General features: G+C 41.7%; 4 protein-coding genes and 1 long non-coding RNA gene across 13 annotated transcripts in view; 3 read left to right on the top strand and 2 right to left on the bottom strand.

Moving 5' to 3' along the window:
* lncRNA:CR44999 (long non-coding RNA:CR44999) overlaps nt 1-16,114 on the top strand; it is a 149,629-nt gene that overhangs the window by 101,678 nt on the left and 31,837 nt on the right. The gene's annotated exons all lie outside the window — the stretch shown is intronic.
* CG10804 (uncharacterized protein) lies at nt 1,627-7,486 on the bottom strand. Of its 4 annotated transcripts, none has more exons than NM_001297910.1 (7): nt 7,190-7,486; nt 6,023-6,099; nt 5,586-5,893; nt 4,556-5,513; nt 4,292-4,495; nt 3,775-4,196; nt 1,627-3,713 (listed from the first exon to the last, which is right to left on the bottom strand). In NM_001297910.1, exons 3-7 carry the CDS (start codon nt 5,789-5,791, stop codon nt 3,515-3,517), a joined length of 1,989 nt encoding a protein of 662 aa, NP_001284839.1. In that variant the 5' UTR covers nt 5,792-5,893; nt 6,023-6,099; nt 7,190-7,486; the 3' UTR covers nt 1,627-3,514. The 4 variants fall into 4 exon arrangements, with proteins under 4 accessions (NP_001284839.1, NP_570061.1, NP_001138150.1 ...); NM_130705.2 differs by having other exon boundaries at nt 1,853-3,713; NM_001144678.2 differs by having other exon boundaries at nt 1,853-3,713; nt 6,023-6,508.
* Nucleotides 8,129-9,719, top strand: CG10802 (uncharacterized protein). Of its 2 annotated transcripts, NM_001272283.1 has the most exons (4): nt 8,129-8,247; nt 8,310-8,647; nt 8,720-9,076; nt 9,134-9,719. In NM_001272283.1, exons 1-4 carry the CDS (start codon nt 8,209-8,211, stop codon nt 9,636-9,638), a joined length of 1,239 nt encoding a protein of 412 aa, NP_001259212.1. In that variant the 5' UTR covers nt 8,129-8,208; the 3' UTR covers nt 9,639-9,719. The 2 variants fall into 2 exon arrangements, with proteins under 2 accessions (NP_001259212.1, NP_570062.1); NM_130706.3 differs by having other exon boundaries at nt 8,310-9,076.
* CG14270 (uncharacterized protein) lies at nt 9,769-10,542 on the bottom strand. The gene has a single exon (NM_130707.2). It carries the CDS (start codon nt 10,446-10,448, stop codon nt 9,873-9,875), a length of 576 nt encoding a protein of 191 aa, NP_570063.1. The 5' UTR covers nt 10,449-10,542; the 3' UTR covers nt 9,769-9,872.
* Nucleotides 10,814-16,079, top strand: CG10803 (uncharacterized protein). 5 transcript variants are annotated; one of them, NM_001272287.1, is made up of 6 exons: nt 10,814-11,185; nt 11,477-12,507; nt 12,568-12,694; nt 12,761-12,951; nt 13,005-13,186; nt 13,239-16,079. In NM_001272287.1, exons 1-6 carry the CDS (start codon nt 11,005-11,007, stop codon nt 13,378-13,380), a joined length of 1,854 nt encoding a protein of 617 aa, NP_001259216.1. In that variant the 5' UTR covers nt 10,814-11,004; the 3' UTR covers nt 13,381-16,079. The 5 variants fall into 5 exon arrangements, with proteins under 5 accessions (NP_001259216.1, NP_001259213.1, NP_001259214.1 ...); NM_001272284.2 differs by adding an exon at nt 11,247-11,348 and having other exon boundaries at nt 11,477-12,694; nt 13,239-14,069; NM_001272285.2 differs by adding an exon at nt 11,247-11,342 and having other exon boundaries at nt 11,477-12,694; nt 13,239-14,069.

The following is a 16,114-nucleotide window of genomic DNA, read 5'->3' on the forward strand; positions in this document are numbered from 1 at the left end:
CCTAATAATTAATAATATTTACTTGCTACACATTTGCTTAATTATTTTTCAATTATATTGAAAATATATTATATTTATTATTAAATGCATAGAAATAGGTTGCATTTATTTGACATAGCCTGCATGTTGCACGATGAGTGCAAAAGTCAACTTACCCCAAAGGAAAAAGCGGGCAACAAATATGCGCCGCTGAGAATTTGTTTACGTGCGCATGCGCAGCCGCTGTCGACGGCGCTGCCTCTGCCGCAGTCGCTGCCCATGTCGACGTCGGCACTTGTCCGTCGCTTTTATTATTGTTATTGTTATTGCTGGTCTTGTTGCTGCCGCTGCTGTTGCTGCTGCTGTTGCTGGCGGCGCAGTACTCGTTTGTTGCCAAAGTTAATTGTTTGGTGCCACAGCTGCACAGTGGGACATCGAGAGTGCGCGGGGCACAGTGGGCAGTGGCAATTGGATGGCTGAATGGAATGTGGCAAGGCCTCAAACTGGTTTTCAGTTTTTAGGGGCTCAGGTGCGGCGATAACGCGATTGAGACTTCAACACGAGAGCAGGAATTCCGATTCCGCTGGCAATCAAAACAGCTTGCCGATCAAATTGGTTCAGTTCGAACCAAGAAATATATATATGTATATATATATATAATAAACATATGCACTTCTGGATCTCTGAAGCTGAAAAAGCTAACGAGTTGACCCCATGCTGATTCTAGTTTCAAACGAATCCTCCTCTTTGGACGCATTGGTCGCATTGTCGCCCAGAAATTTCCGCCTTAGAAATATGTACATATGTACAACTTAAGCATAAACAACAACTTTCCATCAAGCGACTTCGTCGCTCCGGCTGAACAATTGCCAAATGGATTTTAGCTTTTAATTATATTTAATACCAAAGTGTTTATGCAAAGGAAAGAAAAAAAAAGAAAAAAACCGAAAGAAAGACGCCTCGAATTTGTGTGTGCAATCAACGGAATGTAAAGCTGCACTTGCAGTATGCAGAAAGTACGAGTGCAGCAGCCACATGCAACAGGCGCTGCAGCTTGTAATTTACCGCTAATTCGATGCAGTGAGACGTCCAACGATGACGACCACTAATGTATGGTATGCATGTACGTATGTATGTACTTATGTATGTTTGTGCTTGCCACCGCCACCCGTACCGCCCCCAGTGGTAGAGGTACCGCTCCGCCCAGCACGATGGCCGGTCACTTGGCCAGTTTGTTTCCGCCTGTTGCGCTCCGCTGAAGTCACAAGGGCTGCTGCAGGCGTTGGCCAATTCAGATTACCGTTGCACATGCGCACACACACTCACACACTTTGCTGCACTGTGAGAAAGGAGTGACACTTGTCCATCGATTGCCAATGAAAAAAAAATATTTTTTAAAGAATTTTGTCGCCTTTCGTTACATTTGTATATGTTTTACAACTTATTTATCTACATTTAACAATTTAATTCCATTTTTTTTTCACTGTGTATTACTTCTAGTCAGTGAAAAGAAACTAGCCAAGCTTCACTAATCAATGGAGAAGTTTTTATGAATTCAGGATTTGTAAAGGAGTCGTAGGCTAATTGAAAAGTGAAAGAAAAAAAATAATCCCAATTTTTTGTGGCCAATTAAAATACCATATGAACGTAGGCTTTTTTTTTTTATTATTTATTGTCATTTAGTTGCAATTGTTGTTATGACTTAACAGTTGCAAGTTTAACATAAGTTAATAATCATACGTTGAATTATCTATATCATAGTTTCATGTGTTTCAATGCAAATGAAAGAATTTTACATCAATTAGAAGTTTCTTGTGAGCTAGCAAAATAAGGATAACAAATTCTGTAATAATCATCGAATTTTTTTTTTTTTAGCAATATGATTTTAATTGTTTATCGTAAATATATTACTATTCATTTTCAAGTTTTTGCAAACTGCGTGTGTTCCATCTGCGTATTCTTTGCGGGTAATAGAAGGTCGCCCATATATCGCGTCTCTTTCGTTTTGGTTTAAAACTCGTTTCGTAAGGGTTCCTTTATTGTCAACATCAATAACATTAAATACATGTATAATATATGTTTTCCTTTCGATCTAAATAGATGTGTATAATATATATCGATGTATATATATGTATAAGTATACCATAATGAAATTGATAACTTATAATACAGTGCAATCCATTGCTACATGGAGGAGTGAATTTCTTTTTCAAGGGTTTTTAATTTTTGATCGATTTTAAAAATGCCCAGAAGTGTCCAGAATTGTGTTTCAAAACGAATTCACGCGACCATTAGCTGCATTTCAAACACACATAAATAAATGTATATATATATAATAATGAGTCGTTTAACTTTAAGCTGCCATCTCCAGTTATGTATATGTATATCTTTATAGGGTTCATTTTCCACCTATTTGAACGGTTGCGTTTGCGATTTGTTAATGTTTTTCTTTAATGTAAATGTATATGTAAATGTATATGTATATGTATATATATATAACTACAGATATACCTATAGGCCATAAGTACAATGGAGTGTGGCGATGATAACGATTACCAACAAGTAATTTTATTCGTATAACTTTCGATTAGAGCAAAACATAACTCATTTCCAATATACATACATATCTCCGCCATCAAATATCTAAAACACTGAGACTTTAAAGTAGTTTTTTTAGGTTTTAAGCATAGTTTCGAATGTGATATGATTTCGTGATTCACACAGAAAGCCGTCGAGCTGAGATCACAACAGAGAATGAACTGTGCTTGATATAGTCACTGTATAGTTATAGTTATATATCTTCTATATAGGTGGTGCCCTCCCCGATGTCCCTTGCATGATATGGTCAAATTAAAGAATTAAGTCTAGAATATAGCATAGTTAGTCGAATATAGTTATCATACATATATATATCGTATATAGTCAGCAAATTGTGTTTGTGGCAAATTGTACGTTTTCTCTTTGATAGCGAAATCGGATATGTAGACCCTATAAGGGTGGCCATATAACAAACTCTAAACTCTCTCTGCCCTTTTTCGACAAAAAAAAAAAAAAAAACCAAAACCAAACCAAAGAAGAAAGGCAATGGAAAACAATAATCGCGTATATATGTATATGGCCACATGCTAATGAAGTTATGCGGAAATATTTCCATTGATTTCGCCCATTTTTTTTAATGCATTTCTATAGCTTTCTGCTTGAATGAAACCGCGCATCCAGCGTCGAGTTTTACCTAGTATTGCTATTTTCCTATTTTCATTTTCCTTGTTGTGGTTGCTTTGCATTATAGTTTTTCGGTTTTGTTTTTTTTTTTTTTTGTTTTATCTTCAAACAGTCTTTGGGACGACCATATAGGAGTGTTTTGATATCGACGCCGCATCTAACATCGGTGAGTGCTTACTTATTGTCCATATTTACATCGAGATTCAATTATATATATTTCATCATTCGTATCATATTCGGTTTGGGTTCGGTCAAGAATTCATTTGGTTTTATTGTCGTTGTTGTCAACTTATCATTGGTATCCTGTGCGTGTCTACTCCTCCTCTTCCAGCGACTTTTCGGGTAGTCCGTACTTTGGGCAACACATGCCCTCCGTACCGTCCATGTTGAAGCAGAAAATGCTGCGCTCCAGTTCGGTTGGTTCGTGTGGCACGATGCCGTGGACTTCCCTTAGCTCCGCTTCGGGAAACCAGGCGGGATCCGAGTCTTCCACCACCTTGATTCCGCACAGACTGAAATACGAAATATGTGTGTGTGAAATCATAAGACATAAGTCATAGGCTGGCTAATTACCGCAGCACCGCCACAATTGGTATCCACAGAATGGATGAGAGTATAAGGAAGAAGGCAACGACAATGCACCAGTGCGGCCACTCCATGCCCTCAGTGGCTCCCTTCGATCCAATCCAGGCAGGATAGCTACTGCCCTCGGTCAAAAGTTGATAGAAGGAGGCCAGCAGAATGGTGACCATTGCACAGGGCGATAGGTACTTCCAGCAGAACATCCAGTAGAAATTCGGACGCGAACCGGTCATCATCTCAATATCGTCCGAGAAACGGCGTACCCCATAGATGTAGCTAATCGAAAGGCATTCGAAGAGCGCAATGATCAGCAGCGGGAAATTGCCTGCAAAGCTGTCCATCAATTGAAATATATAGCTCCCGGCTCCATTGGCAAAGCACATGGAGATTGTGCAGCAGGAAAAGCAGAGTGCCTGCAAAAGAAATGAAATTTCAATTGATTATTAAATTCACTAGGAAAAACATCAATAAATCAGAGTAAAGAAGTTGAGAAATAAGAATGGCTCACCCCCACTATATATTCCTTGGGCAGGTTGGGAAAAAGTTTCATGTCCACCAGGGATGTGACCACGCCCTCCAGCGTACCGAATTGCGAGTCGATTCCCAGGGTAAAGAGCATCAGAAAAAATAGGACAGCCCAGAGTTGTGCACCCGGAAACTGATTGATCGCCTCCGTGAAGATGATGAAGGCCAGACCTGTTCCGGAAGCACTCTGAAATGGTAAATATATATATGTATATATTCCGTGTAAGCATATAGCAAGTGAACTCACATTGGCCAATTCCGTTTGAAGATCGCAGACAGGCAGGTTGTGCGTCTTGTTCTGGGCCACAAGCCCATTACGCTCCTCAGTGCAGCGATCAAAGGTCGCCGTGGCCTTAAACCCAATGACAGAGAATACCACCACTCCGGCAAACATGGATGTGCCACAATTGGTGAGCGATACGAGTATGGCGTCCCTGTAGCAATTATTATTCGCCGGATTGTACGAACTGAAGGCTATCAGACCGCCAAAGGCCAATCCCAGCGAGAAGAAGATCTGTGTGCCGGCCTCCAGCCAAACGACTGGATCCAATAGAGTTTCCCATCGTGGGGTAAACAAGTGTGCCACCCCATCTGCAGCACCCTTCAAGGTGATGCCCCGAAAAAAAAATATTATAAGCACCACATAGGGGAATATGGCCGTCATATAGACGATCTTGCCGGATGACGTGATGCCCTGGACCATGCAGATGTAGACCAAAAACCAGGAGACAATTAGCGCAATGGCCATGTGGTAATTGAAGTTCTCCGGCATATCCACACTCTCCGAGCACTGCAATGTGGTGCGATACCAATAGAACTGCGTCGGAGATGAGGCCACACACTCCGGTTCGTGGTCGTAGGTAAAATTCTTATACAACCTCGTCGGACAGTCCGCCCAGGGTAATGGCGATTCGAAACTGTGTAGCAGATAGATCAGGCACCAGGCAATGATAGTGTTATAGTACAACGCCACTATATAGCTGACCACCGCCGATGAGATACCAATGCCGCCTAGATACGGCGATACTTGGCTCCAAACGCCGATGGCTCCTTTTCGCAGTCGCTGGCCAATTGCCAGTTCCAGATAGAAGATCGGTATGCCCTGGATGCACAGCATTATGAAGTAGGGCACCAGGAAGGCACCGCCGCCATTCTTCTGCGCCAAATAGGGAAAACGCCACACATTTCCCAGGCCAACGGCATAGCTGTGCAAAAATTTAGAAAAATTTACGAATTAAATGGTTATTAACGTTGGCCTATTTGGCTATGAAACATACCCGATGGTGGCCAGCAAGAACATAATCTTGCTGTCCCAACTCTCTCGCTCCTCGCCCTCCTTCTCGCCCTCGACGATATCCTGCTGATCCGCAGAGGCAGTCGCAATGGCCACCAGTTCGGCCTTGGCCTTCGAAGTGCTAGCCTCGGATCCGAAGGGCGGCGGATCCTGTTCCAGTTCCGAGGACTCGTCGAAGGCGTCGGACATGAAGCCCTGATTGGTGGCCCCATAGAGCGGCTGGTGGTGTAATGATGTGTGGTGATGGTGGCTGACGCCATGCTCCTTTGACACCAGGCGACCTCGGAGTTCCTAGAAAATTTAACTGATTTCAGTAATCTCGCCGAAAAGATTAGTCGAAATACCCAAAGTGAATACATTTTATTAATAGGTTATTTTGTTATTAACTTCATTTTTACGCTTCCTGTCCTGTGGACTTACCCGCAATTCCAGCTGATCGATGCTCTTCTGGCTTTTGAGGATTATATCCCGGGAGCTTTGGCGTCGCAATAGCTGAGCTGTGTTGGCCATGATTGTGTTTTATTATTATTTCAATTTATTACAGGGTATTTTTAGATGTACGAGTGGGTGCTGTTGGGTGCGGGTATGTGTGTGGGTGCCTAAAAGTGCTCTAAGTCCGTGCTTCCGCTTCTCGAATTGTCCTTTGATTTCACTTTCCTCGGCGCCACCTAGTGTTGCGTTGGTGTAACTAGCAACTCATTGGACATTTTTCGTAGCATACTTTTTTGGTTGGATGTATAAATCGCGCATTATTATTATCCCCTTGCTGCGCGTTCAGTTAACTTTTAGCTTATTGTTTTTTTCTTTTCTTTTCTATGGCTTGGTGGTGCTTTTGTTAGTGCTTAATTGCAGGTGATAACGGTGCATTAGTAGTAGACGCCATCGCAGTGCCGCTGGCTGCTTTTTCTAGTGGAATACGTATTACTAATAACTGTACTTAGCATGCATGCACAGAGGAAAATGGGAATGGAAAATGAATTCAGTTAAAAAAAAATATATATATATATATATTTTGAAAAGTAATATATATAAAATCTATTTCAAAAACAAATTTAGAATTTTTAATTACTTAATCGCTGAAATGATTGTTGACAACCGTTTATAACGAAAATGTGCTATTTAATTGATTTCTTAAACATAATCAATAAAGAGAACAACAGTTCTCTGAATTTAGATACGGATATTTGAACATATGTCTATTGCCGCTTATAAACAATTTTAAATAGCTGGTTTTTTTTTTGACCGTGTGCTTTCCATCAATCAAATCATGCAAAAGGAAAAACCCACACCACAGCAGGACATGTGCGTGGTTTGCGTGTCTAGGTCCACACAATAAATCAATCAAAATGAGTCCTGCCCAACAAACCCACCGCCCACTGAACACTTTCCGCCCACTTACTAATGCAGCTTAATGGAATTCACTTTCTTTTTGGCCCTGCAATTAGTGTAGGCTGTGTTTCCCAGGGCGATGGATGTACGGGAAAATAACTTTACAACGCTGCCATGGAGACCTACAATTATTACTCTATATGAGCATGCTATTTGGGTTACTGATTTTGGGAAACTTCGACGTGCAGAGAGCATTACTTTTGTATGTGGCCTTCTGAAAGACGATTTATATTCGTTTAGACTGGCTTTTTTATTTGCTCACTGAAATCTCACTTATATAACCGAAGCAAACACTCGCGAAAAATTGAAGTCGCACTTAAACAAACAGCAAGGTAAGGAAGGGAGTCCAACAAAGGGGAGCGATGGGCGCGAGGGCTATTGTTCGATTATCCTTGGATTAACAGTTGCAGGTGGTTGCATTAAAACCTATTTAAAGGACGATTCCGTCGCTCCTTTCGCTATCCCGTGATTCTGATTGGGATAACGTAACGCTGTGTCGTAACGGGACGTTGGCAGGAAACTGTTGAGCAGCAAAAGGACGTAATAGCCGAATGGCAGGACGAAAAGGATAGCGGTTAACGGGGGAGGCGACAGCGGGAGAGCAAGGAAGCAAAAAGAAAAGAGTAGCGCAGACGCGGCACGCGGCACGCGAATCCAAAAGAGAGGGAAGATGGTAAACAAAAGAGGGAGAAACATAATGCGAAAAAAAATTCACATTTTCGACGAAATCAGCTATTTTGTATTTTACCATCTCTAAGGCCCAAAATCAAGTAACTCAATTTTAAGATATATCGAATTATTCATTTGATTGATTACGCCAATTGCAACATTCAATTCAAGTGCCGTTAGAAAAAAAAGCGTTAGTGATTTTTCAAAAAATGAACTGGTCATCAGAAAGTGTTATCGATGTTGAACTTCGTGTTAGCAGTGATTGCAATTCACATAGTGACAAAAACTAATGGAAAAAATATTCAAAACCACAAACCATACAAACTTTTAATTGGGAAATGTGTGTGTCAGTAAAATGATTTAATTGCCACAATGAAATTAATATAATGAAAGCCATACTGTGACTGCCTCAATGCGAATTTGTGTTCATCTCTGAAATGAACTAGCGGTGAACTAGCCGTCCTAATGAACACTTGCCGACATACCCTCTCATAAATTGTTTATGATTTCGATACGTGAACGGGGAATTGCGTGGATTCATAGAAACGATGGTGTTCAAGTGCCAGGAGGACAGTTTCCTGAAGGAGGTGAGCCCTCAAATGAAGCGCAAAGTACCAAATTACATAATTTGTGATATAATTTGCGGCAGTTCAAGACAAAAATCGTTAGCAGCGAGTTTGCCACCTTGGATTGGACAGATCCCAGTGGAAAGGTGGAGAAACTCAAGGGCTTCAATGTGATCTGCGAGGACACGATACTATTTCCCGAGGGCGGTGGTCAGCCCTGCGATTACGGAACCTTAGGCGGATTTCCAGTTAAGAATGTCCAGAGAAAAGGCTCTACGGCTGTACATTTTGTGGAATCCCCAACGAGTTTCGAGCAGGATGCCGAAGTCCTTCTGACACTAGACTACCAAAGAAGACTGGATCACATGCAACAGCACTCAGGACAGCACCTGATCACCGCCCTGTTCGACAGGGAGTTCAAGTACGATACCACCTCGTGGTCCCTGGGATCCACTGTCTCTTACATTCAATTAAGTACGCCTCATTTGATAAGTCGCGAGTCATTGGACCTCATCGAACGTCAGGCCAACGATCTGATTCGCGAGGGCCGTGAAGTTACGGTGCTTCTGGTGGATCCCGAGGTGGCGCAAGAGTTCCAGGATGCCAGAGCTCCCAGGGGATTGCCCAAGGATCACGAGGGTCTGGCCAGGGTGGTGCGAATCGAGGGCATTGAGAGCAACATGTGCTGCGGCACCCACGTCACGAATCTCTCTCAACTGCAGTGCATTAAGCTGCTCTACGCCGAGAAGGTGAAGGCGAATGTTCTGGTGCACTTTGTCGTCGGCGAGAGGGTGCTCGTAAAGCTTGGCGAGGTCTTTCAGCGCGAACAGCAGCTAACACAGGCTTTAAAGTGAGACTCTCAAGGATGTGGGCCAATTGTCTGTAAATAATCATCTGCATTTCACAGAGGTGGACCCGGTCAGCACTTGGAGCTTGTCCAGAAGCTACAGCAAAATGTGAAGGGCAGTCGAAAGTACTTCCAGCAGCTGCTTAAACGTTACGCCACCGCCGAAGCCGAGCGTCTCTGCGATTTGCCCAAAAAGGATCGTCCGAAATATTTCTCTCTCCATCGACGCGATGGCATCGAGGTGGACTTCATCAACACATTCTTGCGGGCGGCTCCGGAAGGAATCTTCTACTTTCTCACTGTTTCCGAGAGCGTTTTTGCTGGCAGCAGTGCCAAAGGACATCTGGTGCTGCGCGGAGATCCAGAAATTGTCGGGAAACTCGGTCCCCAATTTATGGAAATTCTCGAGGGCAAGGGAAACGGCAAAGAGGACAATTTCCAGGGAAAAATCAACAACTTGGCTAGACTGCAGGAATGCCAAGAGCTGCTGGAGGCGGAGTTTAAACCAAAGAGGATCATCGAAGCCGCTCCTGCAAATGGAGCTCAACTGGAGGCAGAGGAATGAAGTATTTTTGTAGTGTTCGAATATACAATATTTGTATGCGCTACGAAAATTCATAAAATAAATATTGCCTAGTTTTATAACAAATAGTTAGCCATATCGTAATCCGATGAGAAAGAAGTAAACACATGTTCATGTACTAAAAACATACATATATTGGTATATTCTCCCTCGATTGACTTAAGCAGCAAACACGGTCTTAAGGATAACGAAAGCGTTAAGCTTTGTGGTGTGGGATCACAGGTAGTTGACATCATAGTTGCGCATCTTCCATTTGAGTCGCCAGTATTGATTCCAAAATCCCACATCGATGATCCGTTCGTGGAAGTTGAAGACGCCCACGTTGGTATATTCACAGATGGCCGGATAGGTGCAGTCGTCCTCGTCGTATAGATCCACCCAAAGGATCGTGCAGATGCCGAGAGAAAGGAGACGCAGTTTCTTTTGATTGATCGCCCTCTCCAAGGTTAGCAGATAGTCGGCGGACACGGGATTCTGAAGTTCTACCGGCACTGTGATCATTCGATTTGTGGCACCCCTTAGCAGAGTCATAAAGGCCTCCTCGCCGGGATTCTTCAGATTGGCTTGGTACATGAACAGCATTCCCGTTCCATAGAGAAGCGCCTTTTTCGGCTTCGTGTAGGATTCTCGCACAACACCCACTGCCACCTCTGTGTAGTCCCTGACCAGGCCGTTCCAATACTGCACCCACTTCTCCACGAACGTGCCCTTGAAGCGCTCCGGCATCTGAATTCGATCGGTCAATCTCTGACGCAGTGCCGTTATACGACCACCCACGCGGAGGAACTGCATCTCCTGGCGGGTTTTCAGTGATCAATTTGGAAAAAGCCGAAAAACCAGGTGGAATTAAAGTGCTAGTGTTATCAAATCAAAAAAACAGCTGTTCAGTGTGACTGTGCGCCGGAAAAAATATCATCGACGCGACGATGTGTATATCGATATCAACCGAATAGTGGAAAATAATTAGCTTTAACTGTATATTATCAAATATGTGTGACTCCATTTTAAAATATTGTGCGTTTAACATTATTTTGAAAACATACATACATTTTATTATTTTTTTTTATGGGAAATCTCAATTGGAGAGCTCTGATACACGGCCACATTGTGCCATCGATAGTTCCAGGCAGATTATCGATGACAAAATATACAAAATAATTGTTTTTATCGCGAATTGCCAACGCTCTGTACAAGTGATGTACAACACGAGTTAAATACAAAACAAAACGAACGGATAAAAGTTGCACGCTGGGCGAATCGTGACAAAGAGGGCGTGGCAAATCGAAATATAGTATAGATCAAATCCCCAGAAGGCGCGGCATAAACGTAATATGCGAAAATCGCTGCCATGAAAAAGGGCAAGGGATCAAGCTCCCTTGGATCGAAGGAATCATCGGGGAGACCATCCACGGCAGTCCTGGTGTTCAAGAAGTGCGCTAGATTTGCGGACTCTTCAGAATCGGCGGAGATCCAGCAGGACGGCAAGGAGCAACTGCCTGAGAGGCAAGACTCGCTGGATGCCAAGGAATGTAAGTACGAAGCACTTCCCCTTCCAACGCGATACAAGTGCTCATTCCCATGCAAACACAGTGGTGGGCATACTAATAGAAGCACAGGACGTGTGGTTAGCCATCCCGCTGACGCATTAAACGGAATATTTAACTTCTAGCTGTGATAAGGAAATTGGTAAACGTAAATATAAAAAATAAAAGCCGATTCCTTCCTATTCCTAGAGAAGTCCACCGTAGTCCTAAATATTTCACAAAACACAACGAAACACAGAAAGAATATTTAAATATTACCAAATTTAACGTCTTCAGCTGCAGGAATGGAAAAAGAGGCGATTAGCAATCAGCCATTAAAGGATGAGCCATCGAAAGATGAACCTAACCAAAGCGAGGGCACTGCCATTTCCACCATACCGGCGATTGATAAACTACGTCGCTTCTGCTTTATTGGATCCACGGACGAGCCCGTCTATACCACGCCCGCACTGGATCTTGTTGTCGAGAACAATTTCGCATCGCTAAAGGAACTCTGCTCCCAAGTGAGTGAAGACGAGCTGGTCGAGTGCTTGTTGAGCGTTTTGGGCAGCGAACCAAATGAGGAGCAACCTCCCCGACCCGACGAGCCGCTCCTAATCCTGGCTGTTTTCTTTACCACGTGCGAAGACGAGAAGAAGCGAAATGCGGTGCGTAATAGATTCACCGACCTGATCACCAGCGAATCGGATCTTCTACTGTTCGTCCAGTTGGTCAAGCGAGTCCAGAAGTTGCTCGAACGTAAAACGCCCTTCAATCGCACAGTGCGAAAGGCCGTCCTCAACTGGTATGGCACGAAATCGCTTGATCGCCTTCTCCACTTCTGGTCAATAGGCGATGGAAATCGTTGGCCTGCGCATCGCGATCTACTGTACCGCCTCCATTTTCGGCATGCCAATTTTTTACCGGAAATCATTGCTGCCTTAAGGCTGCTCTCATCATCGCCAAAGGAGCTATCGCAGTGGCCTGATTTTTTAACGCCCTTGACCAGCTTTCGCGAAACTATTGAGGGTGTTGTGAAGCTTCGGCTACTCACGGATCCCGAACAGGCTATCTCCATTGTGAAGAAGTTGTCGCTGAGCTGGGAGCATGTGCCTTTTCATTTGCTTCACGACCCCAGGCTGGCGCATTTTCTTATTCCACACATGAGCTATGAGCAACTTCTTCAGAAATGGCCACGCCTCTCGCGACTTAACTCCCGAGTGCGCCCCTTTGCTGAGCAATTGCTGGATAAGAAGAAGCTTAAGGCGAGCAATGTTCCGCCCGTACGTCTGCTGTTGGAGGATATGCGTTTGAGGAAGCCCAAAAAGGTGGTTAATCAGTTGGTACTACCTTCGTCACTCAAAAACAAGAATACATTTAAATTCCAGTGTGCAACTACTTCGTTCCAAAAGGCGAGTTTCCTGCATAGCGTCTACGAAATATCCTTTGGCCTGAACAAGGCACTCGGTAGGCGACTGCACATTACCCTCAATCTGGAGCAGGCCTATCTGGGCAGTAAGTGAAATGCCGACTTATTACCTATTCAGAGATTATTTCAAACGTACCTCCCCCCACCACCAGAATACCTTTCTGGTCCATGTCGTTCGCTGAAGTACTTAGACGCCCTGGTGGCATTGGGTTTTGGCTATTTCCGCAGCGACCGAAAGGTGACGGTGGAGTTTTGGCACGACCGCAGTGGCAAATTGAAGGCGTTGCCGTGGACAAATGAGATGTCTGTTTCAGAGGCCAAGACCTGTTGCGAGAATCAGAAGGTAAACACTTTCCACAACCGATCCCCGGTCTTTACCATTGATCTTCGATTCAGGTGGGCAAAGTGAGGCAATCGCTAAATGAAATTCTGTTCAGAGCGCTATTGGATATGCAGAATACGTTCGACGTGTTTTTGGTACTAGTGCCGGGTGCCGCGCGAGGAAATCCGGAAAATAATTCAAAGTGCTTGGCTGCTCTAATGGATAAGTATCGCGAAAAGCGAAACTCTAATGCTAAGTGAGTATTTTCCATTGGTAATTTATATAATGAACATCCTTTCCGTTCACAGATTCATAATGGTGAGCCTGCGGCAGCGTCAACGCTCCATGATATATTCCAGCGGACGAAACGAGAACTTGTTAGAGTTGTGCAGCCTGGATAAGCACACACCGCGTTTGATTAACGCATTTGTCCGCAATAAGTTCTACTAGACGGTGAGCTGCATTGCGAATATCGGACGACCCATTTCATCGCACAACTGCAGGCACAAAGCAGTTCCATTTGTTGAAGGACGATGGCCATCGGTTAGTTGCCATCGGCCATCTCTCTCGCTTTCATAGATGCCTGGTCGTTCGGTCCTCTCACTCCATTTTCGAATAGCTTTTGTGTAACATATTCATAGGCCCTTGGTGTGTAATCGTTGTAGAACCAGGCCACCAACTCAATGCTACATTCATATTTACATACTACTAATTGTAATAGTTGCATCCCGGAATCCAGAATTTAAAATTCCTATCGGGCTAGTAAGATATTATCGCTCGTTTTGTGTAATGAAATTGTGTATTAGCATTTGTAATTTTTACTCGATTTGGTGTATTCATTTTGTTAAAATTAAACCGAATCAACTGAACTGAACTTAATCTAAATTCAATTTGGATTTAAAACAATCTCAATGAAATCGCAAGCGCAAACAACAACAAAAGAACCGACAAAAAAAAAAAAAAAGAAAAACAAATTGCCTTACAAACAAAAATGTTAGTAAAACTTTCATTTTAGTTTAGACTTTTTCAAAAATTGAATACTGGAACTGAAACACAATTTATGGCATTTAGATAAAGTTAAAGTTAAATATAAACTAATTGTATGGCCTATGTATTGAATATTAATCTAACGTAACATTAAAATAGTCCAAGTCAAAGCAATAATCACCAATCACTAAAGCAAATCCAGTTATAGCCTCAGATCTTTTATAGATTTTTGTTGTGCTCGAATAGAATCGAATTAAATTAGCTAAATAGTTGAAACGCGTACAAGGCAAAAATTAATGGTAAACAAAAACTCCCAATGTGCCATACACAACCCACAGCCCACAAAACAAACACATTCACCCCAAACTCTTGATCAGTATACATATTTATTAGGTTTGTGTGCAAAATTGCCGAACCGAAACCAAATAGAGAACAATAACGAAACGACGAGCAAACGCTACCAATTTGACTAAAATTAGTTAAGTGAAATTATACTCAAATTACGATTAAATTACATTTACTTGTATAGAAAGCAAAGCAACCAATTTGGATGATAAGCAAAAGCCAACTGAAAATAGGAAAATTGAAATCGAAAATTAACTAAACAGAAATCGAAAGGACAAAAACAAAAACAAAAAAAACAAAAACAAAACAAAATAGGAAATATTTCCACGGACATTTCTAACCAAATGTTTCCACACGCGTCTGTGAAGTAAACCGTTGTGATCGCTTTAGATTTTGATTTAACAAACAAACAAAAACATTAAATACAAAACTACAAACTACTAAATACTGAATACTGAATACAAAAACAGATAAGCCGGAAAATGAGCCGCAACAGGCAGCTATAAGTTATTTTATATATTTTGTAAACTCGAAATCATTAGGAGTGTAACCGAAAAGTACCTATACAACAAAAGCTAAACTTAAAATGAAACTGATACTGCAGAGCCAACCAATTGAACTCCAAAAAAAAAAACCCAACAGAATTACGGATAATATATCCACAACTGCCCGAGGGAAATCCAGAATAAGATTGTCGGTAGAAAGAAGATAGGATCCATGGACTACCGCAGAATGTATGCACTTTACAGATTTTGAATTTATTGTTACTAATGTTAAGTTCTTTATAAAGAATTTTGACCCTAAGAATTATTTGAAGGCACGCAACAGAATAGCACAGTGAAATGAGTAAGGATTCGAATGTATTTGTTCCTCGCTTATTATTTATTTTACATTCATTTTAGTTTATAACTCGAGAATTTTACTATCGGTCTATTAGCCAATTAAGAAAAATCCCGACACATATATTTTTACGCATTCCAAATTTGAAAAATTGTCTTGCTTTCTCTTTTTTTTGTATTATTAGATTATTATGTATTGTATTGTATTATGTTATTGTTACTAAAAAAAAAAGTTACAAATTCAGTTTGTAAAGTGTAGTTCACCCAAACAACAGTAAAGTTAAGTCCGAAAAAGTTGAAGCACTGAAAAAGTAAAACAAAAAACTGAAGCCAAGGAAACACATTTCAGTTAGTGAAAATTTTAATAATGAAAATTATTGTTGTTGATCAAATCAAATCAATTTAAAGGAAACTGAAAAAAAAAAAAATAAAACCAAAACTGTAACTGAAATCGACTCGAAACGAATTGAATTAAATCCGCAGTAAAACAGCAACAAGAAGCAAAACATCATGTGATATCTATTTCAAAAATAAATCGATCGACAAACTAAAGAGATGACCTTACCATACAGAAGCCAGAATATAGTAAAATTAGCCTAAAGCCACGAAGCGTTCAGAAAACGGAGTTTCGAAGACGAAATCGATTTTTTTTTTTTTAGTTTTTTTTTAGTTTTTCGTTGAAGAGTTACGTAAGATCCCGATCCACAGATCCATTGAGTAAAAACCACAATCATCAGTAATATACGGCTCGACTTTGACTCTCTCTTTCTCGCCCCCTGAACCCGCACTATCTATATATATCTCTTTCTGTCTTTAGTGTTAGTCGAAATTCGGATTGTACGCGCATTTCCAAAATGTTCAACTCCTTGCTAAAGTATTCCAAATGGTTTTTTATAAGCATATACATAAACGTATACATACTTCTTATACACTACCCTAGGCTAACGTTGAATAAATTCTGAATGATTCGAACAGCACTCACCATTCGCATTTATTGGGTATATTTGATTAAC

Source organism: Drosophila melanogaster, chromosome X (genome assembly GCF_000001215.4).
Source record: "Drosophila melanogaster chromosome X".
NCBI classification, from domain to species: domain Eukaryota; kingdom Metazoa; phylum Arthropoda; class Insecta; order Diptera; family Drosophilidae; genus Drosophila; species Drosophila melanogaster.

Coding starts and splice junctions, on each gene's coding strand:
- CG10804 (NM_001144678.2), bottom strand. CDS start 6,112: ATGGCCAACACAGCTCAGCTATTGCGACGCCAAAGCTCCCGGGATATA. Junction 5,514..5,585: donor TTCTTGCTGGCCACCATCGG/GTATGTTTCATA, acceptor ATTTTTGCACAG/CTATGCCGTTGGCCTGGGAA. Junction 4,496..4,555: donor TTCAAACGGAATTGGCCAAT/GTGAGTTCACTT, acceptor TTACCATTTCAG/AGTGCTTCCGGAACAGGTCT.
- CG10803 (NM_130708.4), top strand. CDS start 11,005: ATGAAAAAGGGCAAGGGATCAAGCTCCCTTGGATCGAAGGAATCATCG. Junction 12,952..13,004: donor CCTGTTGCGAGAATCAGAAG/GTAAACACTTTC, acceptor TCTTCGATTCAG/GTGGGCAAAGTGAGGCAATC. Junction 13,187..13,238: donor AAGCGAAACTCTAATGCTAA/GTGAGTATTTTC, acceptor TTCCGTTCACAG/ATTCATAATGGTGAGCCTGC.
- CG10802 (NM_130706.3), top strand. CDS start 8,209: ATGGTGTTCAAGTGCCAGGAGGACAGTTTCCTGAAGGAG. Junction 8,248..8,309: donor AGGACAGTTTCCTGAAGGAG/GTGAGCCCTCAA, acceptor AATTTGCGGCAG/TTCAAGACAAAAATCGTTAG. Junction 9,077..9,133: donor CAGCTAACACAGGCTTTAAA/GTGAGACTCTCA, acceptor TGCATTTCACAG/AGGTGGACCCGGTCAGCACT.
- CG14270 (NM_130707.2), bottom strand. CDS start 10,448: ATGCAGTTCCTCCGCGTGGGTGGTCGTATAACGGCACTGCGTCAGAGA.